The 26,675-nt window shown below is 44.2% G+C and overlaps 1 protein-coding gene and 1 long non-coding RNA gene across 2 annotated transcripts in view; both read left to right on the top strand.

Moving 5' to 3' along the window:
- Positions 1 to 17,290, top strand: part of hwt (heavyweight) — a 31,434-nt gene extending 14,144 nt beyond the window's left edge. The window contains exons 3-11 of the mRNA XM_065496712.1: positions 11,324 to 11,431; positions 12,139 to 12,271; positions 13,228 to 13,616; positions 14,489 to 14,967; positions 15,025 to 15,192; positions 15,247 to 15,659; positions 15,726 to 15,894; positions 15,947 to 16,066; positions 16,562 to 17,290. Of these exons, the coding sequence (XP_065352784.1) occupies positions 11,324 to 11,431; positions 12,139 to 12,271; positions 13,228 to 13,616; positions 14,489 to 14,967; positions 15,025 to 15,192; positions 15,247 to 15,659; positions 15,726 to 15,894; positions 15,947 to 16,066; positions 16,562 to 16,748 (2,166 nt within the window). The 3' untranslated portion in view covers positions 16,749 to 17,290. The remainder of the gene's footprint in view (positions 1 to 11,323; positions 11,432 to 12,138; positions 12,272 to 13,227; positions 13,617 to 14,488; positions 14,968 to 15,024; positions 15,193 to 15,246; positions 15,660 to 15,725; positions 15,895 to 15,946; positions 16,067 to 16,561) is intronic.
- A 942-nt stretch (positions 17,291 to 18,232) lies between these two features.
- On the top strand, positions 18,233 to 20,198 carry LOC135948153 (uncharacterized). Its single transcript, XR_010575780.1, has 5 exons — positions 18,233 to 18,528; positions 18,862 to 18,952; positions 19,010 to 19,124; positions 19,566 to 19,806; positions 20,011 to 20,198. It is a non-coding gene; the product is annotated as an uncharacterized LOC135948153 (long non-coding RNA).
- The last annotated feature ends 6,477 nt before the right edge of the window (positions 20,199 to 26,675 follow it).

Consider the following 26,675-nt stretch of genomic DNA (forward strand, 5'->3'; position numbering starts at 1 on the left):
CCGGGCAAAGGGTTGATTGCGAATTTCACCTCTGACATACACGCGGCTTTCCTCTCCTGCCACTTTGGCAGCAAGTATTATCTTTTTAAAGAGCATCGATTAATCAATTTTCCTTCTCTGAGAAAAAGCAGCAGTCTTCATCGTTTTATTTTGATCTAGAAGTGTATTTGCTGTGGGAGGGCGCGCGCCGTTTAGCGGAAAACCGGATTTGGAAAGCCTCCGAGAGCGATTCAGCGCTGGCAGCGAAATATCGCCATCGCCAGGCCGCGCGCGCGCTGACGTCAGCAGCTGCGCGAATTTTTTCGCTCCCGCTCGACGCCTCGTGAATAATTCACCAGTCCCACGAGCCGGCGTGCGTTTGCGAATTTTCACCCCGAGCGGCGACAACTGCCACTCGGGCCACAAACGATTTTTTTTTTCTTGTAAATCGGTTAGCTCTTCACCACCGGGGTCCGGGTTGCGATCTGTGTTGGTTCCCGAAGGTCAGAATTCAATATGGCGTCGAAATAATGAAGGCCATTCAGGAGACATTCCAGCGGCCAATCAAAAGCGTCGAAAAAGAGGCGTGCCGACCTAATAATTTCGTTCCCGCGTATTTTGTTACGCTTTCAAGTTGCTTAAATAAACTATTTTAAAATTATTTTAATATACGCCTATTTTGAAGCTGCGCAGTTGACTTGTGCGCATGTAAAGCATGCGCAGTATGTTCAAATCACTTCGTAATCCCACAGGAAAGCCGAAACGCATCACTGCGCAGGCGTGACCCAAATCAAAACCTTCTGCGCAGTCGTAATTCCCACCGGGTTGCGATCTGCGCTGGTTTTCCCGCCGGTCAGAAATCATTATGGCGTCGAAATGAAAGGAGACGGTTCAACGGCCAATCAGAAGCGTCGAAAAAGAGGCGTGCCGACCTACTAGTTTCATTCCCGCGTATTTTTTAAAATTTCCATCAGCCTGACGTGCCATATAACGGTCGATTCGCTGATCGGCTGTTAGTAAAACACTAAAAAATTAAAAAAATGTTTTTTTTATTATTTGATTACTAATTTTAGGGTAGTTTTAGTCGCTGCAGCAACAAACACCCCTATCCAATTAAACAAAATTGTGTGAAAACGTGGAGAAATTGGAGGCGCAGACAAGACAAGGTAGTTGTAATTAAATTTTGTTGCGAGGGTAGGCGGAGGCGGGGTGCGGGCCGCTGCGGAGAGGGTTTGTGCTAGTTGTTGCACAAAACAAACACACACGCGCGCGCGTTCACGTGTGTGCTGCTGGGTAACGGAGTTTTTCGAGTGCTCTTAGCCGGGGTGGAAAGGAGGAAAGTCGGGGCGCGCGGCAAGGGGGATGATAATGAGCGCGGGGCCGCATCTAATTAGCGCGGCGCCAAATTGCGCGTCTGCGTCTGCACCAGAGACGAAACAACGATGGAATTCCGCGCCTGCCAGGTGAATTTGCAACCCTCGAGATGATCGTTAGGGGTGTGCGTGCCTTATCACCCCGACAGCAATTAAGTTCGTTAAAACTGGAGACGCCAAACAATATATTGCAACCTCCTGCAGAGTCTGTTTTGCAATTCGGATGCACTTAAAAAAAATCGATGAGAAATTATTTTAGCGGCCATTTGGAAATTTTCTCAGGGGTGGATTATTTATTTTTTTGGTAATTTAGAGCCGCGCTTTGAGATTCGGCGGCCTTTGAAGTCGTAAATTGGTCCTTGTGGCGAGCCAAGCACGAACGATTAGTCACGCAGGCGAAAAACCGCTGCGAGCCGAGCCACCTGTGACACTTCTTTGCCTCCTTTTCTTCACTTTCACCCCCTGCCCTTCCACCCCGAAGCGGAAAATGATGGATTTGCTTACGACCCTCCGTCAAAACACCTTTTGCAAACGGGAGAAAGTATTTCCTTATCCTTAAACAGCCTGAGAAGTAAAAAATTTACATGGGATGATTTTAGGGGATGAATAATATAGATTTTCTAGCATGAAGATGCGTGCAAATATTCAAATTGCGGCATTGTGAGGCAGGTGAGGGTGAAAGGGGTGGCTGGGGGTGGCATCGTTTGCAATTAGCATTCCGAGCCAGTGCTGCACGGGGGCGAGCGCAAGCAAGGGTTAATTGTGCTCTCCGCCTAATTGAAATCTGCTTTTGTGCTGCGCCAATTACGCCAGAATTAGCCCCTGCAAATTCCGCCCTTGCGAATTCCTTCTTCCCGGCAGACAATCGGAAACACTAGCTGCTCCCGGAAGTCATCCCCTTAGCGTCCATTAGGGGTTGAAAATGAGAAATTTTCTAAAATTAGAAATGAAAAATTTACAAAATTGATTTTTAATTTAGTTCTCTTCTATCCTGAGCTCAGGTTCAGTGATTTTCAGACCTGTGACATCCTACAAGTTAAATCAAAGGGGTGGTTTTAACCCTTAAAATATACAATTCAGGTAAAATTAATAATTAAAAAGTTTCAAACCGATATAATCAGAATTTATTCCTGGAAATCGTTACTTATTATCATTTCCACCCCTAAAATCCACCCCTAATTTTCAACCCAAAGTTTTTGCTAATTTTAGGATCGAATTTGTTTTGTAACTGTCGGAGTAAACAAACACAGAAGGGTTGAGAGATCTGGTCATTGTTGGTGTCGGGGGTTGCAGGGGGTGGAGAGAGTGGCACGATCCATTAATCACGGGCGGCAAACAGACGTTCGTGGCGCGTCGCTGTCCGAGCGGATTACGCAAATTGAGTGTGCACCTGTCCGAATTTCATCATCTACACGCGTCGCTGTCACTTCATCCAATAACAATTTATCCTCCGGCCCCGAATTCTCGTTTATTTAATTCCTGCGGATGCCGGAAAACAGCCGGCGTTTTTTTGTGAGTCTCCTTTTTTCTGGAGCACTCGGGAGACTTTGTTCTGCTCGAGTTTCGCTTCCCAGGAGACAGCGCGTCCGTGGTGCGTCTCGAGCCTAATGCAATAAAACCGGCTTTTAATCCATTTCCAACGCAAATCCCTTTTGTTCTTGAGCCGCGCTCCGTCTGGCTAAAGCAAAAAAGCAGGTAATGCACCGACGCATTAGCCGCGAAACCACATCAAACAAACAAAACAAAACAAGAAAGCCGGCGTAATTTGCAGCTGCGAATGAAATTTCCGCCCGCGCATTTTGATTGACGGCGTTAATTTCGCGTGCGGTCCGATTGTTCCTGACGCGGCGTGCGTGTGTGTGTGCAAATAAATTGTGCTGCCGCTTGTGTGACGAGGGTTGAAACGCACGCCACTCGCACCCAGCGCTCCCAACTCAGCCCCAAAACCAAAGTTTGCACCCAGCCTGACACAAAATTCAAAGTTAATTAAACGGATCACGCGTTGCTCTCGTATTTTTTGTTTTATTTATATTTATTTTTAGTTTTCAGATTATCCTCTTAAAAAATACTTAAATTTTGCAAATCACCCCCATTTTAATTTAAAAATAAATTTTAAACGTTTTTAAAACTGATTTTAATTAAATAGAAAATTTCATCCCTAAAAAATAAAAACACCTTTTGGAAAGACGCGAGCAGTTCGGGCGAGGAGTGAGTATGTGTCTGTGTGGTGTGCGAGGGGCTGTTTTTGTTTTGGGGTGCGCAGAGCCGGTGGTGGGGGGTGCGCGTTGGCGGCGGTGGCGCCGATCGATCGGCGCCGGCGGGAGGCATCGGCCGGGCACTCGCGCCTCGGCCCTCGCCGCACGAGCACCCGTCCGTCCTGCCTGCCTGCCTGCCCGTCCGCCGACCGCGGTGAGTACGCAACCCCCGACTCGCACGTCCGCAACCCCCAGGTCCTTTGCAAAGGGTGCCGGGCGAGCCGATTTTCCAGGTCTCGGGGGTACGGAAACCCTTGCTTGGAGGTTGAAAGGGGGATATTTCCACGTTCTAGATTTTTTCCGAGGGTACCTAACCCTTATTTAGGGGTTGGGTTTTGATTAAAAAATTTTTAAAGTCTGAAATTTTCGCGTCAGGCGTTGAGAGACCTTTATTAAATGGTTGCATTTATTTTTTGGGGTAAACTACCCTTGTTTAAGGGTTGCAGTGCCCGAATGCATTTTATTTATGTCATCAGGAGTCCAGTAAGAATGTGTTTAAGAGTTAAATTTGGTCGTTAAATTCCATCCGAGGCTATCCAACCCTTAATTTTAGGGGTTGAGAATATTTTTTAATTAAAATTTCGGAAATAAAACCAATCTTTTTCTTGTTAAAGGGGTTGGAACAGCCCTTATTGTAAGAATTTAAAACGACAGATTTTTTACATTAAGGAATTTCGCTTTTCCGAGGCTTTTTGCAAATTTAATTTTGATAAAATTGTTGCGTCGGTGCAGGCACGGGGTGGGAAATGCAGAGGGATGAGTCGGAGCCGTGTGCACTTTTGCAAAGGCTTCTCTCTCTCTCTCTCTCTTTTTCCCTCTCGGCCATCAATCAAAGTAATCCGCGACCCACATTCCCGATTCTTCCTCCTTTTCTAGATTCCTTTTTCTGCCATTGATTTTTTTCTGTCATTTTTTAAAAATTCATTTGGGAATTTTCGAGCGAGATATTTAATGCGTCGCGCACTAGAATTCTTTTGTCCGCGCGGAGAGCGGAATGCTTTTAGCAATTCGCGTCTGTCGCCGTCGGCAAAAGTAATTTTCGCTCTCCCTGCACCGCGAGCCCGCACTCACTTTTAATCGTCCATTCAAAGAGGGGAAAATTCAAATGCACGCTGTGTAGCAAAAATATATTTACGAGCTCAAAACGACTTTGAAAAGTGCCAAATGGACGCATTCTCCATTAGAAACACATTTTTCCGCTAAATTAATCCGTGATGAGATCCAAGCAGCTCAAAGGCGTTTAAATTTAAAAATTCCTCAGGGTACTAATTTCTGGCCCTGTTTTTAGGGATAAAATTTTGTTCTCCAAATTAAACAAAAATACCCTGGCTGATTTTTTTGCAAAATGAGAATTTTTGTGAATGTTTAGCAAAAAAATCCTAGAAATAATTATTGAACGGCATTTTTATTTAAATCGGAATGCCGATGTGATCTTTGCTTGATTAATTAGCATCGCAAGGGTTGCAATCGAGCTTTTCCGGCTTCGTTGCAGAGCGAGAAACCGGCAAAGTCGCACGAATAATCCGATAAAAGTAAAAAATAGAGAATTGCTGCGTGTCTGCGAATAAAATGTAGAAAAAAATAATAATTGCATTTGGTCGCGTGTTTGTGACAGCCGGGTGGGCGGGCGGGCGGGCGCACCCCTTCCTCATCCTCCACTTAATTATTTCCATTCTTCCGAGAATAATTAAGGAAACGCGCGGACAAAAAGCATCAGCAGAGAGGAAAGGAAACGATGCGCTCTCTGCCGTCCTCCGCCGCCGCTTTTGTTGTTGATGCGCAGCTTCTTATTTTCCTCCTTCACGGTGAAGAGTTTTATTTTTAAATGTTAACCTGATTTAACTGTAATAAACCATTATTTTTCCTTTGGTAACAATTCTAGAAGAATGATGACAAAAAATCCGCGTGCGGAACAATGTCAAAAAGGGAAAAGATGTGTTTTTACACGTCTCCGGAGGCGAGGCAGCCGCGCGCGCGGCGAGACGTGAGCGGTGCGTGCTCGTAAATTTGCCGGCCAAAGTGCTCGCGGGATTTGAGATAAAGAGGCGCAACTTGAGCCTGTCTGCGCCGCAATACGCCTCAACAAAATTCAAATAAAAATGTTATTTACATTAAAAAAAAATTATTATTTTCGAGGGCAGGAATCGATTGCTTTTTTCTTGTCTGAATTTTGTAGCGATCGGCGGAAACAGCGGTACAGCGAGAGCGATTGTGTTGTGTGTTTGTCAAACGCGAGAGCGAGAGCTGCGGTTTCGGCTCAAACGGATCAGCGCGGTCAGATTTAAAAGCCATTTGCGCGTGTTTCCAGTGCTCTCCCCTCGGCAAATCATGCTTTTCCGATCACCTCAAACATAAACAGCGATATTATACAAGAACAAAATCTGCAACTCGTGCTACGGTGAGGGGTAGGAAAAAAAATGCAAAAATCGATTTTCGCGAGACAAAGGGGACTGACTCTCTTTTCGCAACTCGTGTCTGTTGGCATGAATTTTTAAAAATGCGCCGTCTCGGACTGTGCGAGTTTTGTCCGTGTGTGTGTGCCGCAGCAGGAGGAGTAATCAGAAGCGTACGTCGCGTCGACACTTTGATCCACGCGGCGTCGAATCGTAAATCATTTTCGCCGCCGGGCACCGAGATCCGAGGTGCAGAGAAAAGCCCTCGCCCACTTGCCAATTTCCTCCTGCCTCGAATATAATCATCCTTGACGCTCGACGCCGGGAAATTGATCATTAAAACCGTCCTGATATCGATTGCAAAAATAACAAACAAAATGGCCGCTATAAATAACTTGGTAGCAAAAACGTTTTTTGGAATTTTCAGAAGCGGCTCAAAACGGGAATGTTGATCTGAGTGACTTGAAAACTATTTAGACCTTTAGTCAGGGTGGAATTTTATTACCATGGTAAATATCAACCCTATAGAACACTCTGGGGATGATTTATTAAGGGTTGAAAATGCTAGTTTGGTGATTTTGTTCAAATTTTTTTGTTATCAGTAATGAAGGTTTACTTCTCAGGGGATGACTTTTATTCAACCCTATAGATTATTTAGGGGTAGTATTTCAAATATTTGTAATGAAATAATTTATTCGAATCCATATTTGCCAATTTGCACCCTGGGAATGACTAACCGAATGTTGGTTTTGCATAAATAAATTGAATTTGTCGGTGCCAAAGTCTGTCATCGGCGCGCACGGCGAGAGTTGTTTATTCGCTGGGCCGCGCGCTAAATCGATGCGCGTCGACAATCGAGGGTGCGAGAGATAGCACCCAGGGACGAAAAAAACATGATTTATGTGACCATTTTTGCTCCCCCGTTGCGACTGTAAAGTCACAAATTCACAAATATATACGCTCGCAAAAATGAAAGAGCGCAAATGAGAGCAGAGACGTCCCTTTGTCACGGCAAGAAACTTTTTGTCGGCGCGGATGAGAAAAAAGAAGCTTTGCATAGCAATGAGCTGCCTGCGGATTAAAAGTCACAAGTTCGGATGAGAGAAAAAGCTAAAGTAAAGTTTTTGCAGGTAATTTATTGACGGGTTTAAATTTGAATAAAAGGAAAAGGATTATCAAACTGCTCTGAATAAAGTAGGACGACTTTTTTACAAAAATTTAAATTTCAAGGCTGGAAAAGAGACTGAAAAATAATTTAGGGATTGAAAAATATCATGATTGCTTATTTAAAATTCTGTTCTCATCAGAACAGACTTAAAATTATTTAAATTCGTTAAAGAAATAAATTATCACCCCCAATAATCCAATAAAAACTGTTTTTTTCCAACCCCTACAATTTTAATTCGGGGTTGTTGTATTAGAAGCAGAAAAAACACAGTTTTCGACTTTAAAATAATTTATTTCGCATTAAATTTAAAGAGGGATTGATTTTTGAGGCCCAAAACTTGCCAAAAACATTTTGCAAAGTAATGTTGCGCAATTGCGCTCGGTATCGGTGTTGCGTTAAGGGTGGAAAACCGGGAAAAACCGGTTGGGGGCGCGCGCAGCCGGCGGCGGTGGTGGTGCTGCGTGCGCGATCGATCGGCACCGCGCGACCGAGCGGCCAGGCAGGCGGGCGGGCGGGCGGGATGAGTCATCGCCGCCGCGCGCGTCTCCGAGAGAGCGAGCAACCCCGTTCCCAGCCGCAACCCCCGCCGCTCACTCTTTCATCCCCGGCCAAACGCAACCACCGGGCCGAAAATCACAGTGTGCAAAATTAATTCACAATAAAACCAAAAATCATCCCTTGAAGTGTCTGCTGGTTGAATTTGGCACTGATCTGCTTTTTATTTTATTTTCCGAAATTAAATTAAATAATATTGCTATAAATTTTATTTATTTAAAAAAATATTTGTATCGAAAAAATTTTTATTTTTTTAGGAAAAAAACAGCGCCTTTCTGTGGTTAGAATTTTCAGTGTGTTCGGAATTGGCACTTTGCTGCTGAGGGCCGAGAGCGTTTGAGGCGCGCGGAGTCGGCGCTTTGATGACGATTCGAGGACGCGAATTGCGCTGCAGAGCAGAGCAAAAGACGGAAAGAAAAAGCCGGCTTTGACGCGCGCGAGGGGAGCTGCTGCTGCTGCTGCTGCTTTTCATTGCCGTCTCTTCTCTAGGCCAGCCAGTCGGCGTGATAATCTGGGTCAAAATCTGCACAAACCAAATCCCAGCTTTGTCACTCGACTCGTCGCAACTCGCTAAGTTCGCGCGAAATTGAATTAGCCCCGAGGAGAAACGCGCCGAAAGCTCATTTTCCGACGCGTAAACTCAATTTGCACTGCTTGCCGACTTCCTTTTAAAAAGAATTTTCTCGCAAAGAAATTGATAAGTGACAAAAATTGTGTTTATTAAGCCTGTCTTATGAAACAGGGCGTTGCTAATTTTTCAGGGTCATGAAAACAAATTCTGAAAGTTGCAAGGTTTCAAATAAATTCATTTTCTACCAAATTTGAATAATTCAATCCCCAATAAAACAGCATCTTGCACAATTAAAGGGTTTGAAAATTTTCAGGACCATACACCTAAGCCCTGAAAACAAATTGTGAAGGTTGCATGTCCATCGTGTGAAAGGATTTTTTTAAATTAATTCCCAAAAATCACAATTTTAGTAAAATTAACTCAATATGGCATTTTCAACCCTTAATAAAACAACCCCCAGTGTAAATTTGGGGTTGAAAGTTCTCAGGGCTACACAACTGTATCCTGAGATGAAGTTAAGAGAGTTTTAAACCTGTCAGGCTACAAAAAAAAATTTTAAAAGGTTCTGAAAATTCGAAAAAATCATATTTTACCAAATTTGAAAAAAAAATCAGCAACGGATTCGTGTAGGTTGAAACTGTCCAGGCTCAGAAATATTTTGAATATTTAAATTATTAGGAGCTCCCTCCTGCCATTTATACGTTAAAGGGATATTTAAGTGAAATATTTCACGTCAGTGGTGTCTTGATAATTACGAGCAAAGTTTTGATGCACATCAAAAGTTTGCGCAGCGGAAATTAATCGCATCTTTCGCCGGGCCGCAAATAACGGCGGCCGAGAATTTATTTGAAAAGTTTGCAGGGAAAAGTGTCACCTCGAGAGAGCGACTTTGGCAAAACACGCACAAATCTTGATGCCTTTCCGATGAAATTAATGGGAAAACGATATTTAAAAAATAAGTACTGCACAGCGGCTGCTTTTTAATTTGGCAGAGAGGAGCGATTGTTTGGGTCGAGATTGGGGCTGCTACTCGCTCCCCCGGCGGCCATCAATTTCCACCCTCTTGTGTGAGAGCGGCAAGGAGCAATCGATGCTCAGCCGCACTTTCCGACTTCTCCACTTTTTCTCACTCATTTCCCTTCACAATGAAGATAATTGCGAGAGCACTTGAGCTGCCGGCGACAAAAGAACCCCTTTCCCCAAATCCGTGAAAAATGGGAAAAATCGGAAAAAATTGCTATTTTTGCGCTAGATTTTTAATTTTTTTTTAAATTAGAAACCCTCGATGACAACCTGAAGACTGAAAAGACTTTAAAATAACATTTTCGGGTATTTTTATCTTGCTTGTGGAGAGATTGCGAAGAAAACAGTTTCATTTTGGCGTGAAGAGGAGCAAACAGGGCTTGTGTCGCAATATCCGCCGCCACAAATCTCCTTTGCCGACATAATTGAATCGGCGCGGAAGCCATTAGTCCTCTTGCCTCAAGTTGGTTGTGTGTTTGTTTGTGCCCGACACACATTCATATGCTAAAAGCCCACTAATGCCTTTTTAAAGCCGCCTATTCTTGCAAAAACTCTGTTTGGCTTGCAATTTAATCAAGAAAAACCTCATAAATAGTTTTAAATTAGATTAAATATCGTCATTTTCTGCAAAAGACTTGAAATTGACGCGAAGAAACACTTGCGCTTGGAAGCCATGTTGAAAAATGGCGGCACAAATAACAAAAAATATCCAAGATGGCGTCAGTTGTCTGTTGACTGCCAAACATTCGAATAATCTAATTAAATTTGGGTCAGGTGACGCCCTGAAACTAATTAATGCTGCCTTTAAGAGTTTGGTGTTTGTTTTGCGGCTCTCGGCACCGCCCAGCAGCGGCGAATAATTATTGTTTGTTTGCATTGGGCTCGCCACCGCCGCCGCCGCCGCCGTGTGATTATGGATCTCTTCTCGCGCGTAATCGGTTCGTTGGCGCCGCGGCGTCTGTAGTTTGCGGCTCTTCGCTACGCGTTTTGTTTACACCAGCGGGTGACCTTTCGGCGCGGATCGACGCCTCCGGCTCACCATTGACCTTTGGATTAATTTTCTGATTCGCGTGCGGCGCCAGTCGCGTGCCAATTGGGCGTCAAACTCCGCCCTGCATACCGCCTAATTAATCCTTTCTCGCTTATTAATCGAATTATTTCCGGTCGCATCACGCTAAAATACTTTAATAACGTCCGTTCTGTACCTGAAATAGGTTTTCAGACCTCCTGGGTTTAAAAATGTGTTTAGTCAATTTCGTCAAATTGGCATTTTTGCTCCCCTATAAATCATCCCCTAGTAATCTCTAAGTTTTGAAACTTTTCAGGGTAGCGCAGGTATACCCTGAGATGATACTCAGAAAATTTTAAAGCTGTAAAACGATTAATAATTTTAAATTTAAAATTTAAGTGTTGAAAAGTGCCAAACAAATGAAAAAAATTCCCAATATGGCAATTTTGACCGATGATAAAACATCCCTTAGTGAACCTAGGAGATTCTAGATTTCCAGGTTGGTACATCTACATCCTGAGACCAGGTTCAAAATTTCTTAGACGTGTAAGATTATTCGTTAGATAAATAAAAATTCTATAAATTAAAAAAATAATTAAATTTGTTAATTTTTAACTTCCTCGAATCTCCTTGAAAATGAAATTAACAGTCAAGGGAAAAGGTTAAAAGGTCACACGTTATCAGAAATTAATGTTCGGACGAAAAATCGAGTGAAGTAGGAGCCAATTTTGTGCTGCACTTGTTTCATCGCCGAATGGCTTTTTACTGCGGAATAAAACATTTTACGATGCGCGCACGCGGACCAAAAATTATTATCTTTGCTAGCGTAGCGTCTGCTGCAACTTTTATCGCCGCACGCCGCTTTGCAATCGTCTTCGCGGCCGCTCGATAATTGCGAGAAAGCTCATATATCTTTTATACCACTTGAACACAAAAGATTTGTTTCTGCCTGCAGTGCAAAGCTCTTAAACATTATTTTGTGATTTTTATGTTGCAGGTGTCGGTTTGTGATGAATACAGCCTGCCAGTAGACTTTGTCAACAGACGCACCCGCAGTTTTGCGTCCGGCTTGGCCAATTGGACGCCCAGTCCCAGTGGAGAAAACGTGAGTTGGACAATTTAAATGATAGAGATGGTCTTTGATGAATTTTCTTACGATTAGCCCACCAATCGATTCCTCAGTGTCGAATTAGGTAAAATTGATGTTTTTCCCTCCAAAAAGTCGAGCGCGACGTGCGAACCGTTTTTTCCCGCTAAAACAAATGAATGCGAGCACGCATGCGCTTGTACGAATTCATTTTTTGGCGGGAAAAAACGGTTTTCACGTGGTGCAGGACTTTTTTAACTAAAAAAATATCGATTTTACCTAATTCGACCCCCCAGGAATCGATTGGTGGGCTCAGAAACTTCGTCAAAGACGGTCTTTAGACAGAAAGACCTGTAAATTGCGTTCTCGTTTGGAGTGTGGGCAGCCAATTTTGATTTAGAGCCGAAAGAAGCTGCACACGTCGGCGGTGATTAAGAGCCGAGTGATTTATTTCGGTTCTCGCTGTGGGGCGTCTCGTCGCATCCATCATGAGGAATTTCCCCGCCATATTCTCGGCGGTTATTGGGCAAATTTCGCCTCTGCCGAGAATTGATTCTGCGAGCGCGCGGTTTAATTGCACTCTGCTCTGCTCTTGGCACCAGACCAGCCGAAAATGTCGTTTCTGCTCCACTGCATTGCTACCCTCGCCGCTAAACTGATTTTAATATTAAATCGCTCTCCAATTTTTCACTTTTTCTATTTAAATAAATCTGATTTTATTGCAGCTTCAAGTGCTCGCGGGCTACAGCGACCCCCGCGACTGCAAAGCGTACCTGGAGCCGGGCGAGGCGGCCTGCAATAAAGTCTACGCGAGCCCAGACGCCGACAAGTACAGCAGACCTCACCGACCGCCCAAAGGTGCCCTACTTTCTTTCTTTCCTTTCTTTCTTGCTTTTCGTTTCATCTGCACCGCGACGCTCTTTTCTAAACCCCGATTCCTGCGCTGCATTAAATATTTAAATTTCAAAGCAATTCACTGTGGCTTTTAAATGGAATAACCCTGAGCTCAGGTGCAGATGCAGAGCCACGTTTTTCGGATCGATCGGGGAGGGGAGGGGGAGAAGCCATTTTCCGGCTTGTCTCGTGTGTTTACGTCTTGTCGCGACATTTTCAATCACTTACCGCAAAATCCCCCTCGCGCTCTTTTGATTCTCGGAGAAAAAAAAATGAGATTTGGCGAAAATTGATGCTGCCGGCCGCGGCGAGTCTCCGGGGACGAAACGAGAGGAATGAAAAGATGCAATATTCACTGGAAGCGTATGGAAACAAAGCAAAATCGGACTGCGGGGAAATTTTGTGCCCGAGCATCAGCGGAACGGCCATTAAGCTGAGTGCCTGAGTTGGTTGCACCTGCGCTAAGCCGCCAAAAACCAGCCTCCTCTTCAAAAACGCTAAAATCCGCGACTGAATTTAATATTTTTGAGCAAAATATGATTTGGACAGCACCCCGACGGAGATAAGAGAAAGGGTTGGTGAATATCTCGACTGCCAAAAACACAGTTAGGCTTTTTGCCAAGCGTGCGTGACGCGCCGGTTGCATAACTCGCCGCTCCCACGATTATCTCTGCCCGGGGAGCGTTTATTTTAATTATGAACGCTCGTTGCGGCTCAAAAGAAAAAATTTATTCGAATTTCACGGAGCTCCTGACAGAAAAATAATATTTAAATATTTTATTGAACCGCTAAACAGGCCCACTTTCATAAAGAATGTCAAATTTTCGTATTTCCCGCGCATGATGGCACATGCCACGCCTCTTTTTTAAATATTAATTTCCCTTTTATCAGAATGTTAATTCGTGTCTCATATTTTTCAGAGCGCGAGGAGCAGGTGTACTGTTCTGTGCGGGAACGAGCGTCGAAGGCGTCGGCGCCAGCGTGTGCGCGAGGCTCCGCGTCGAAGCGCAACAAGGAGCGTCGAGGGGCGTTGCCGGATGCGGCGTGGAGCTACGATGCGGACGTCGAGTCGCCGCTGAGCGAGCCGCGCGCCGCGAATGGGCGCCGCCAGCGGCGCCAGCCCCACAGCATGCCGTGCGACGCGCTCGTGAGGTCGCGCAGCAGCGTCTGCGTGCCGTGCCGCGCCGCCGTCGCCGCCGACGACGACCCTGAGCCGCCCGACGCCATGACGGGACGCGCCGCGCGCAAGCATATCTACGAGACGGCCTTCGACAGCCGCGTTTCCAAGTCTGAGGATGAACTCGATGAGGTGCTTTCCCTTTCTACGCAATTCTACGCGTAGAATTGACCTTACGTCTATTTAAAAACGATGTTTTTTTTTATTTAAAGGAAAATTGTTCGTATCATCTTGATTTTCTACTTGTTTTCAACGGTTTTGTATCTTTTAAGCCTATTTCGACGCGTAGACTCCACCTTACGATACTACTGTTAAAACAATTCTCAATTAAATACGTGATTTGGCTTTACATCTTCTTTTTTGTTCAGGATAAGTAGTTAATTTTAATTTTATCCTACCTATTAGTAGTCTATTCAATCGAATAGATCTTTTTGAATTTTTTACTCATTTCTACGCATTTCTAAGGATCCTTATTTTAGTTTATATTTCATTCTACGCGGTTTAAATTTAATATTAAGTTTGGAAACCTAACAAAACATCTTCAACTCCTTCTGCGTCTTAATTAACGGCCATTCTGCGCATTTCTACGGAATTCTACAGAGCTCAGTCAACCGAATCATAAATAAATTTGCTTTCATTCATGTCCCAGTCAATTCAAGTCCTAAAAACCATCAATATCCGGATTTAATCCCATTCTACTAAATTCTAGGCAGGTCTACGCAATTCTACGGAATCACAATTTACCTTAACCATTGAAAGATTTGCTTTAATTCTTTTTCCAGCGTATTCTAGATCAAAAACTGTCAATATCAGGATTTATTCCCATTCTACGCAATTCTACGCAATTCTATGCAATTCTACGCAATTCTACTGAATTTCAATCTGCCCGATTCATGGATAAATGTGTTTTAATTCATATCCCAATCCATTCTAATCCTATAAACCATCATTAGTTAGATGCATTCACATTCTACGCATTTTTAAATAAAATGTCCTGCTTCCAGGTGGACCGGGTGAGCAACCACCCGGTGCTACGGATGTTGAGTCGCGCGGCGCGCGGCCTGACGCCGCGGGGCCACCGCAAGGAGGCCCGCGTCGAGGCGGCGGCCGAGGCGCCCGGCCGCTTGGCCGCCGAGCTGGCCGCCCTGCGCGTGTCCGCGACACCCACGGCGCCGGCCGCAACGCACACGCCTCCGTCGACGGCTCCGCTGCCCGCCAAGTTCCACGCCGTGGCGGCGACAGGGGCGGCGCCGGCCGGCGCCGCGCCCACGAGCAGCATGCCCGACTTGCAGGTCCGCCGCTCCAAGCGGCCCACGTCGCTGCTGGTGGCCGCCGGCGGCCACGGCCCGGCGCAGGCGGCCACAAGGCCGAAGTACTCGAGCACCGAGTCGATGGCCACGAGCAGCAGCAGCATGTCCAGCCTCGACTCGCTGCGCAGCTCCACCAGTGAGGGAAACCGCTCCACCACCAGCTCCGCCAGCAGGTTTTTTTTATTTTTAATAGAAGAAAATTCGTTGGAATTAAATATTTTAATTTCCAGACGCAGCGACTCGCTCAGCTCGCACTCGTCCGACTCTGGCGGCGACCTCCGGAGGGCCGTGACCGGCCGGTGTCCGCCCCTCGGCCTGCTCTCCAATAAACTGCACATTCTGTCGCCCATTTCGGACAAGTCGCAGGAGCCAGGCTCCGAAACCTCCGACAATAACAGGTTTCTGAAAAATTTCCCGTAAATTTCGGAGATTTCAACGCTGGGTTTTTGCAGAAAATCGCAGAGGGCGTCGCCGGAGGAGGCGGCCGCGACGCCGGTGGCGACGGACGAGCTGCCGTGGGACATGCCGAAACTACGGCGGCGGGGGGCGGCCAACAGGGGCGTGGCCTGCGTGCAGGTGGCCGAGGCGCTGCAGGGCTCGGACAGCGGCATCTCCATCGAGAGCCGCCACCTCGCCGACGACCTCCCCTTCGACATGCCCAAGCTGCGGCGCCGACTCGCCGCCCCGGTGGCGCCGCTCGGCGTCGCCGGCGGCAGCGCCACCTCAAGCAGCGCCGCCTCCGTCGCCGGCAGCTCGCACAAGCTCGACCAGCTGCCGTTCGACATGCCCAAACTGCGCCGCCGCCAGCCCAGACCCGCGTCCGCCCTCAACCCCGCCCCCTCCCTCCCCGCCACTGACGCCACAGGTGAGGAAAACCCTCCCCTCCACGATTTCATTGGTTTAGAAGCCTTCTACCGAGTGTTTATTGCAGACTCGGCGGGTGGGAGTGGCCCCCTGCGGCCTCCGAGCCTAGACCTCGGCGGCCCGTCCGCGTTCCGGCCCGTGGCCAGGTCGGCGGGGCTCAACCTGAACCTGGGCTGCGTCGCCCTGACCGCCAGGGGCGACGACGTTGACGTCAGCATCCCCCTCGAGCGGCAAGGGTGAGTTTTTCGGTTTACTCTCAATCGTTGTCACCTTTTTCGTGCGACTCAGGTGGTTCCACGGCGCCATCACGCGCGTCGAGGCTGAGGCCGAACTGCGACTGCACCCTGAGGGCAGCTACCTCGTCAGGAACAGCGAATCCTCGAGACAGGACTTTTCCCTCTCGCTCAAGTGAGTTTGAAAATCGAAAATTGAGTTAAATGTGATTCTACGCATTTCTGTTGGGATCTACTGCACTTCTACTCGCAATTCTACACGGGATAATTTTATTTTAATTGTTCCGTATCGGAATTTATTTCCAAAATATTTTATTCTACGTATTTCTGCGCGAGCTATTTTTTATTTTACTGATTTGGGATATTTTTACTCAATTCTACGGAAAAAATAGTTTGGTATTTGAACGCTTTGATGATTTTTGAAATTAATTATTTGCATTTTCGGGATTTTTAGGTGTTCTACGCAATTGTATGCCTCTGAATTTGCCTCTTCTACGCTACATCTACAGAATTCCACGCAATATTTGTAACTAATTTTCCGTTTTTAACAATATTTATTTTTTCCTCCCTTTTCATCGGCTTGTATTCTCTTCTACGTGATTTTTATAAACTTCTCATAAAGTCTATTGGCTTCTACGCATTTTAATTCATTCACTGTTGATTTTTGCAGGAGTGCGAGGGGTTTCATGCACATGCGGATCCAGCAGGAGGGCAGCGGGCACTACATTTTGGGCCAGTTCAGCAAGCCGTTCGCCTGCATCCCTCGGATGGTGCATTACTACTCGGTCAACCGGCTGCCGATCCGCGGCGCCGAGCACATGTGTCTGCTCCACCCCGTCATCGAGCAGCTGCTCTAGTCACCCCCTACCCCTGTGCCCCCCGCCCCCCATCCGAGCTGTGACTCTCCGATATGATATATATATTCTTGCCAAAGCTCTTTTTCTCGTCTCGTCGCTCTCTCGTTGCTCTGTAGGATTTCGAGCAGAAATTCGGTACAAATCGGAAACAATCAGCCGAGAATCGCGAAATTAATTAATTGTTGTCCACTATCTCTCTTGCCTAGGCTTAAGGAAAAAAGAGAAGCAAAAAAGACACCACTGGCCAAACCCTGCCCCCGCCCCCTGTTGTTATTTTCGATTGTTGCGGCGTCGAATCGGAGACTGATTCGGTTGTGATTTGTTGATCGTCTTCCCTCTTCATTCCGTTGGCGGCCCTCCCCCTCCACTCCCCTCCCCTGATTTCTCTCCCTGGTCGCGTTTTCCCCGGCAAAAGATTGAGGCGAGTGCGCGCGCGCAGTGGTGCCAAATATTTTGAATATATATACATCGCACTGTACACTGAAGACGAAGCATTTTTAATATAGCAACACACACGTCAACCAGCGAGCAAAATGTCGTTTTATTTCCTCTCCCCTAACAACAAATCCATTAAATATTAAATGGTATAAGTGCAATTCAAACTGGAAAATAGAGAACTGTATTAATTGAACCGTGTTTTATTTTATTTACAAATAAACATTAAAGATGAAAGAAAATGCTCTGAACTATTGAAGAATAAAAATAAAAATTCCTAAGTGACTGAATGCACGGCAAATCAATAATGTGATGTTGCTCGAGCGAGACCTACACTGTTACCTCCCCAGAGTCAAATTAAGCATTTCATTTCAGTTACTGACGTTTGAAGCACTGCTGGCGGGAAAAATTGGTTTTGCAGGCGTTGAAATATTTTATTTTATTTTTTTATTCATACGATTCACTAGTCTAAAAACTCTAATTAATTAATTAACTAAAATAGCATCCTTGCAGATTTCTTGTGGTTCAGTGTTGAGTACGTGAACATATCGAGGAGTCGGACAACCTGGGCAACACACCTACTCTAAGGTGGAGCAGCTAGCACCGCGGCTTCACCTCGTTGTTCGAGACGTCGGTGTCGAGCGGCCGCGCAAGTCAAACTGATTTTCAGCTGTTGTTTATTGTGATCATCTTAATTGCAACAGTCGCTTCTTCTTTTCCCTTGTTTTTTAAATGATGCGATCGACATCGACGCCACTTTTACCATAGAAAAGAAACGTGGTTTTCGCGCCTAGAGTGTTCGAAATGAGAGACGCCATAGTTCTTGCAGGCAGCAGATAACTCTGGCAGTTGCTACGAGGGGCAGCACTTCCATGACCGCTTCTCTAAAACGCCTTTGCTTTTTTATACCGGTAAACAAACTAATAGAATAATCCCGAAATAAACCTCTTTTGCCAAAAATTTCCGTTTAAAGCACTGAATCGTATTTTTAATTTGAATTCATGGTGTTTTTTAGTTTCATCTTTTGATTAAACTTAATATTTTCCTTAAACATTTATTTAAACCGGTTTTATTAACCGACTAACTGCCACCTGATCGATAACAAAAAACAAAAACACAAACAAACAACAAGCTGATTGAGCCGGCGGCCGTGCTTTTCTCCCGAATTTCGCGTTTTGCAGACGATCGGCGGGGATGCAGCGGCTGTTGCACCGCTGCGGGCGCTGCTGTCGGCGCCGCCGGACAAGGCCATGCTCGGCAAGCGGCGGAAAAAGAGCGGCGACACGTTGAGCAAGTGCTAAAAGGCGCTCGAAAATGAGAACTGCGACAACAACATCGCCAAAAGGTAAAAAAAACTTCAAAACGCTCCAGAAGAGGTATAAAGGGCCCTTTGACCCTGCAGGGTGCACCTTCCAACTGATTCAGGGCTTTGCGATGATTCAATATGAAGCTGCAATTTGTTTAGAATTTAAAAAATTTGAATTATATTCTTTTATTACCTTCATTTTAAAATTTAGTTGAGTTTCACGTAAAAACATACATATATTGAAAGGCCCTCTTTCAAAATATTTGAAAATTTGAGAACCATTATAATTAACCCTGATTCTAACAGGTTCCAACCTCCAATTTCTCAGGGCATTACAGTTTTTCCTTAAAAAGACCCTTTTTGGCCTTTCAGGTGGTACATTGAGAGCCGCGAGCAATTATTGCTGCCGGTGGCTGGTGACTGCGGCTCCTTCTGGCCTGGCGGCAGGTCTCTCATCTCAAAGGTGCGCTTTACCCTGCCCCTGAATTTCCACAATTTATTTTTTAAAATTTAAATTCAGGTTCGACTTGAGGACCAGGGAAAGTATTTGTGCTGGATGAATAACTCCACTGGCGAGGAGACGGGGACGGCTCGCAGCATCGGGTCGTTGAAGTCAAAAAGGCGGCAGTGTTCAGGTGAGAGTATTTTTATTTGAATATACTAGGAAAAAATGTTCTTTTGGCATTTTTGAAATTAATATTTTAATTAAATCAGAGTACCTAGTCGGCTTAAACTCATTTGAACCGATATCAGGGTGCAGCTTAACCTTCTTCCCAAATTTCAGACCTCTATTTCTCTCAGGGCCACTCTTATGAGGGTTTATAAACGCTGATTTGGTTCACATGGAGGCGAAAAAACTCATTTTTCACCGTTTTCAACTGTGAATTAAATTTTTCACAACAACCTGACAGTGTTGAAACCTTCTGAAGGTAATCCCAGGGTGTTTTTCTCCGGCCAAACCGATTTTCATCTTTCTAATTAACCTAAAACAGATTTATTAGGTGTTAAATTTGCCAAAGAAAGCAATTTGAAACGAAAATGAAAAATCAACCCTGAAAAAATATTTTTACTTGCAGAAGGGTGAGTGAAGCCGTTTCGTGAGGAGCTCGTGGACCTGCTGAGGGTTGACCCTGATTGGCAGAAGCAGCAAGTGCGGAGGAAAGACACCCTGGGCAGCACCTCGCAGGTGGAGCAGCAGCAGCACCGCGACTCCAACTCGTCGTCGTCCGAGACGTCGGTGTCGATCTGCCGAGAGTCGGACCCTTCGCCGAAGGGCCAGGTGCGCACCAGCAGCCACACTGACGAGACCACCTTCAGGTATGCTCATTCAAAGTCACTTCAAGCTAAAAGGTTTCCAACCTAGTTTGTAAACTTAATAATTTTTTCTATTCTTTAAAAAAAAATATTGCTTCGAAAGAACCAACCTTTGAATAACCTGTGCCAAGATAGGATTTTAACGTCATTTTAGTCCCCGCCTGGTTTCTGGGTGGTTTTGCTCTGAATTTTGGACTCGTGTTGCAGTTTTGTGGCGTCGAAGTGAGCATCGGGCCGCTTTTCCGACTTGGGCCACAAGTTGAGAGCCGAGCGAGGCCGAGTGTCGCGTCGCCTCACCAGAGGGACACCACCTTCCTAACCAACGTCTAGCATTTTCTGTGATTCACCCCTTCCCACCCTAATGCACCACTCAAAAATAAATTCACTGCGTTGATGGACCAAAATGTCGACTTTTCTTTCTTTTCAATCCACTATTCATTTAAATTATATGAAAAAATTAAAAACATCTCGCCTGCGCTGCTTCAACACTGCCTCTCGCTGAAGCCGCGGTTGCAAATTAACTAAAGTTTTGACATTTTTTCTAAGAATTCGTAGTATTGGGTATTACAATTAAGAGAATCCCTGCACGAATGAGAGTCTTTCATCTTTTTGCAAAGTTAACTTAGAGAATTCAAATCAGCACTCGAGCGGAGGAAGTGTAAGTCTTCTTTCTGCCAGGAAAGGTGGAGCCACAACCTAAAAATCACCTAAAATTCAACACACTGGTCTCAGACTGAATTAGTTGAAACTTCTGCATGAAAAAATGAAGAATAAACCTATTTTACAACTTAAATTTGATCTATTTTATTTAAAATTGCCTCAAAACGTATTATTCTTTAAAATAATTAATTAGAAATAGTAAGGAATAGAAATTAAGAAATAGCCAATTTTTGTGAACATAGCAAAATAGGACGGCATTTATTGCATTTTTCTGTGCTTGGTTTATCTGCGATGTTTTAATTTTATCGTTTATTACATTTATGAAGAAGCAAAATTCTCTGAATTATTGAACAGTAAAATTCCTAAGTGATTAGAAAATGCACGGCAAAACAATTTAACGTGCTCAAAATTGAATGTCTCCCCAGGGTAAAATTACGCGCTTTTTATAGTTACTGACGTCTGACGCACATTTCTTGCGCTAAATACTGGTTGTGCAGGCGTTGAAATCGTTTATTTGATTTTTTTTTATACAATTCACTCAAATTAATGTAACCGACGTTGCAAATACGTGTTGCTAAATTGCCAGCGAGTGAACATCTCGAGGAGTCGGAAAACCTGGGCAGCACCAACTCGGAGGTGAAGAAGATCCTGACGCTGCATCTGCGCCCATCCTCTGAGTACGACACCCTTGGCAGCGACTCGGAGGTGGGGCAGGAGATGGGATCTTTCCGCCACCGCCGCGTGCACCGCGACTCCACCTCGTCCTCCGAGACGTCGCCGTCGAGCGGCCGCAAGTCGTACCTTTTTCGCAAGGGCCAGGTGCGCACTTCTAGCGGCTACTCCAGCTGCACTGACGACACCACCTTCAGGAACACTCATCCGCATTCATGTACCTCAATTATTAATTATTTTTTATTTAAAACAAATGTAACGTTCACATTGCACGAGTCAAATATAAATGGTAAAATGATCAAAAAAATAGAAAATTTAGATTTTCTAATGGGTAAGTGAGGTGTACAATACAGAAATTTAATATTATTTTATTTATCAAGTGAACGCAGTACACATGAAACGCTGCGCAAACTGATTTTCAGCTGTAATTTGGGTAATTTGTGATTTTCTCAATTATCCTCCATTTTCATCTGTCAAAATGATCTCAAATTTGATCCAGCGCGATTTAAAAGACTGAGATGTGCTGCAAAAATAATTACAAAAACGCATCGATTTTGAAACTAAAATTTAAAAAATAGCTAAAATATGTCATAAGCCAAGAAATGAAATTTATTTTTTTTAACATAGATATCAGCATATAGGAGCAGCAAATTTATGAAAAAATTAAAGCAGAAATGCAATTTAACCGTACCGTAATCGATCGAGTCAGTTTTTCAGTCTTGCCTTCTGCAATTGAGGACACCGAATCACGCGGGACCACGCCAAGCCCAACTTGCGTGCTCTATCCCGCGTGCGAATCACTTCGCTCTCTCGACTAAATCCACCAAAATCCCGCTAACCGCTTAATCTCGCCTTAGTCGCTCAGGGTTCCTGGACCCCCAAAGGTCGCCAGGACCGCCCTGAACACTCACAAAACGCTGTGGATCGATGACACGCTGTGCGCACCTCGCACGCACGCGTTCGCTCGCAATAAGTCGCGTATTCCCTATTCCCAATTTCAGCTTCGATCCATTGATTGCCTATTTTGTACCAGTTCCATTTTTAAAAGGGTTCGTTGCCCATCGAAATTAGCCGATTCCTTCAAATTGCTGGCAGGTGTGCTCGCTCGGCGTCCTAGCTTGCCTCCGAAGCCCGCAACCCGATTACTTTCAATATACACATTTTTATATGGCTGTCAATTTTAGGCCGTTATTTTCGGAAAAATAGTCAACTATTTCTAGACAAGTTTGTTAATTTCCATTTTCCGCTGCAAATACTCTTTGCACTTTTGCAGCAACTCTTTGCCTTTTTAACCATTTGTTCACCATGCCGTATGTCACAGCAATAATAATAATTTCTGCTGCATCCAAACTAAGTTTATAATTGAAAAATAAATAGCAGCCAGATAAAATTGATAAAAATCATTAAAGGTCTAATTAATGGCTCGAGAGGAAATGTGCTTTTCCTCGACTGTTCTAGTTCTGAATTAGAGTTAAAAAAATGTTCTGCACTTATAAAATCGTATCTATTTTGCATGAATTATGGTTCCTCGCTCGTAATTTTTATTACTTCCAAGACGGAAATTCACAAAATGAAGAAAACAGTTGCTGCAGCTGAGCAATTGTTTGATTGATAAATAATTTTAATATTCCCTTGGCCTGCGAGTGACACTACTTGTTTTTCTATGAACGGATCACAAATTCCATTTTAATATAATAAATTTAATAGAATTTCTGTATTTCTATGGCGTGCCGCGGTCATGGAGAACAAATGAAGGAATTCTCCACTTTTGTGACAAGATTTGACGCTGGACGCAGTATAGCCTTATTCAATCTCACCGCAGCAAAAAGCTTTTTGTTGCCAGGCGGCAGCCGCAGAGTTGGACTTTTCATTAATTGACCTCTCGGCGCCTTCTGTCGAATCCCAGTTCAGTTTACAATTAATTCAGCTAATTTACCATTTCGTTTGACTCGCCGCCTCTTCCAAAAAACCTTGGTGTTTAGATTTTTCTAAAGAGCGATGCAAAAATAAAAAAAAAATAAGTAAATTAACAGCTGCCTGTTTGCTTCCTTTAAATTTGTTCATCAAAACAGTGCGCTATGCGGTCTCTCCTCTCGTCACTGCTTTTTATCCCAGCCACTTCACTACTCATTTTTTTATCTTGCCAAGAGCCAACCTCCGCTCCGATAGCACAAATAATATGCGGCCTTGACATTGACACTCAATTTCTCTCCTATCAGCACCCAAGAGCAAACAAGATTAACCACCTAATTTTCCTTAACAAAAATATTTCGATCAAAAAATAAAATTCCGCAATTCTCCGTGTGTCTATAGAGGCTGACGCCGAGTTGGTCTCCGTTTCCGGCTCGTCGGCTCTTCTCTCTCTGCTGCTCTCCTCTGCAGCTTCTCCGCGGAGAAATTAAATATTTGTCTCCCTGCAAATTCGCAATGCGTGATTTCAATGCAGTGCCCGGTGCGGCGGCCAGCGGCCCTTCAGAGGGCTTCAGTGGTGCGCCCAAGTTATCCGTTCGCGGTGATATTCGTGCCAGTGCAGTGCGCGCCCTCGCCCCTCCTCGGACGGGGATGAAAAAAACGCAAATAAAATAAATAAAAATATTTTTACGGAATTTTTAGCGCTTAAAATGCTCACTTTATATTTTTTATTGCCGCCTCACGGCGGCCGCGAGCTCTACGCTGCGACAAGGCGTCGCTTTCATGCCGTGCACTTGACCCTCTGACACACATTTTATTTTACTCTGCACTTTAAACAATATTTAAACAAATTGGCGGTTTTAATAGTAAAAACGCGGATTCTAAAGCATTTTCTCCGAAACCAGAACATATTTGTTGCTGACCACCATCGCCGGTTTTTTTTTTTTTGCTCTTTTTATCTCTGTCCGAGGACCGGAGGAGCGGGAAGGGCGCGCACTGCACTAGCACGAATGCTGAATTCCGAGTGCCAATAACACCGCGAACGGATAACATGGGCGCACCGAGGACTGCATTGAAACGCTAGACATTTGTCCCGTGAAGCCAAATCACGCATGCTGGAAAGGTACGAACCAGCCCGTTGAGCAATATGAGCATTTCGAGTCACTAAACTAACCACTTTTTGCCATCTCTGACATTGTAGGAACCAATGTAGGAAAATAATTAAAAACGTCAGGGTAAAATCGGACTGCTCATTTTTCTGCTCTGCTCGGCGATGCTGATGGCTGATTGTCAGGTGCCGAAGAAAAAGGTGGCCGACGCCCCGAACCGAGTGCTGAAGCCGCGCTCTGCCCTCCTCATCACGCTTTCTCCGTCTTGCACCAGAAATGAAGAAGAATTTTAAAACCTTGCCCCTTTTAGAGGCTCCAAAAATATCAAGAAAATTGGTCGTAAATTTATTAATCGTATGCGCGAGGGCAAGGTTTCCGACCTCAAAGAGTTAATTAGCATACGTGACCCCTACGGGGGTCAGGGTAAGGTTACTAGCTCGTATTAATGGAAATTAAATATATAAACACATAATTTAAATAAGGATATCATTTATTTTCCCTGCTCAAAAATTACCCTCATTTAATTTTTTAAATTAAAATATTGTACTCAGGGTCGCAATTAAAAATCACGGGAACTAGTTTACACGATTTTCTCGACGGGAACGTGTCTAAGATAATTAATTGGACCAACTGAAGTAAATAAAATCGATTTCCGATGCGGGAATTTAAAGAATTCGCTATTTCTGTCAGATGCACTGATATAAAAAAACAATGCTCGAAGTGCTTTGAAAAATTTGTAAGAGGTTGCGGTGCGGTGTAAAAACACGCATGGCCGCCGCACAACCTGATAGCCAGACAAAAAGAGATAGCATAGCATTTTGTTGCCACACACGCAAAAAATCATGCAGACCAGTGCATTTTACAGCAGAATATAAAAAGACAGATTTTCACGGTCCATGTTTTCTCTAGATGTTCAAATTCACGTGGTCATAAATATCTTCAACGCATTCCTCTGCGTCAAACTCTTCACACTTAATTAATTGATAATCCTGGTGAATAAATATCATGAATTGTGGCCAAATTTCGCAAGCATTTTGGTACTGTTTGAGATTTTCTAATTATTTTTACCAAGAATTGCCATTTTTAGTAATGTTTCCTTGCTTTATGACTCATTTCACACCTTTCTCTTAAGTTAATTCGAGAAAACAAATTAATGTTCCTATTTGAAACTCTTGGAGAGTGCAGCGTTTTAGAGCCAAGAGTTTTCTGACTTTCATCCATCGTAATTTCCCTAATCAATTATTTTTTTTTAATTTTAAATTTAAACAGTTGCGTTTCATGAGGTTGGTGGTCAACAGCAACAAAACAAAAATGTTCTGGCTTTAGTGGATGCTTTAATTTCGAATCTCACCATTAAATCAACTTTATTTAGATATTATTTAAATTGAAGCGAAAAATACGTGTCACAGGGTCAAGTGTACAAACACAAAAGCGACGCCTTTTTTATCGCACCAAACAGCTCGCTGGCGCGATCGCTGTGGCGGCAATGAAAAAAGTGAGCATTCAAGCGTTAAGAGCAGACCGTCCATACCTGATTATTTTAGGAATTATCCCTTCCTTTGCCAAGTATTTTCCCCGTATTTTAGTTAGTTTAAAACATTCTCTCGATTTTAACATTTTTTGATACATTTTTCTTTTAAACTAACGAATGCAGCCAACGCACACCCTGAAAGCGAGACAAATAGATAGAATTGTCACACATACGCGTTTACCGTGCACACTCAGAGTATTAATTAGAAATAATAAAATAAAATTACGTAGGTAAATTTAATTTAAATTTGCACACTTTCTATCACTTTTTTGCGGGTTAAAATTATTCTAACGATTTTTGATTAATTATTTTGATAATCTGCATTTAAGCTAACGCTGATTCCATCATGAAACCAATTAGATATCGAAAGAGGCATTTCATTTTTTTGAATGCAACGCAACTGGCTAGAAGAAGGAACCGAGAGACCGACCGACACTCACTGCTGTGTTTTTTTTTATCAACGGCCAGCGGCAAAAAACGCTGCACACTCAAATAATGGCTAAACGAGGAAGGTGATTCTGTGACCATAAAAAATATTGACGAAAAAATTGCGATAGGAGAGAAAAAAGCCGATGAAGCGGTGCATTATCCCGTCCGAGTACTCGTTGCAGCTCTCCGAGGGGGCAAAATAGTCATAAAAAGAGAATTGCAAACCGACAGCGCTGGCAAAACCACAAAATAACAGTTTTAATTTTTCTTTGCATCGATTTGAGGCCTTTCCTTCTTTGCTGCGTGCGTGCGGAAAATTCTAAAAGCGAAGAAAATTGTCGTTGCGACGCGGAATGCCGGTGTGCTTGTGCAACACGGTGGATCACTTCGCGGGTCCAAAGCAAAAAATGGAAGCAGGAGTTGGGCTGCATCGATGTGGTTCGCAAGAATTCGCGAAAACCCATGGGTGCACACGCACTCGCTGTTTCTCCAACTTTAAATATAAGTCTGCTTTTCTGGAAACGCAGCTTTATTCTTTATGTACGTAATAATCTAGCGCC

Source organism: Cloeon dipterum, chromosome 1, assembly GCF_949628265.1.
Source record: "Cloeon dipterum chromosome 1, ieCloDipt1.1, whole genome shotgun sequence".
NCBI classification, from domain to species: Eukaryota; Metazoa; Arthropoda; class Insecta; order Ephemeroptera; family Baetidae; genus Cloeon; species Cloeon dipterum.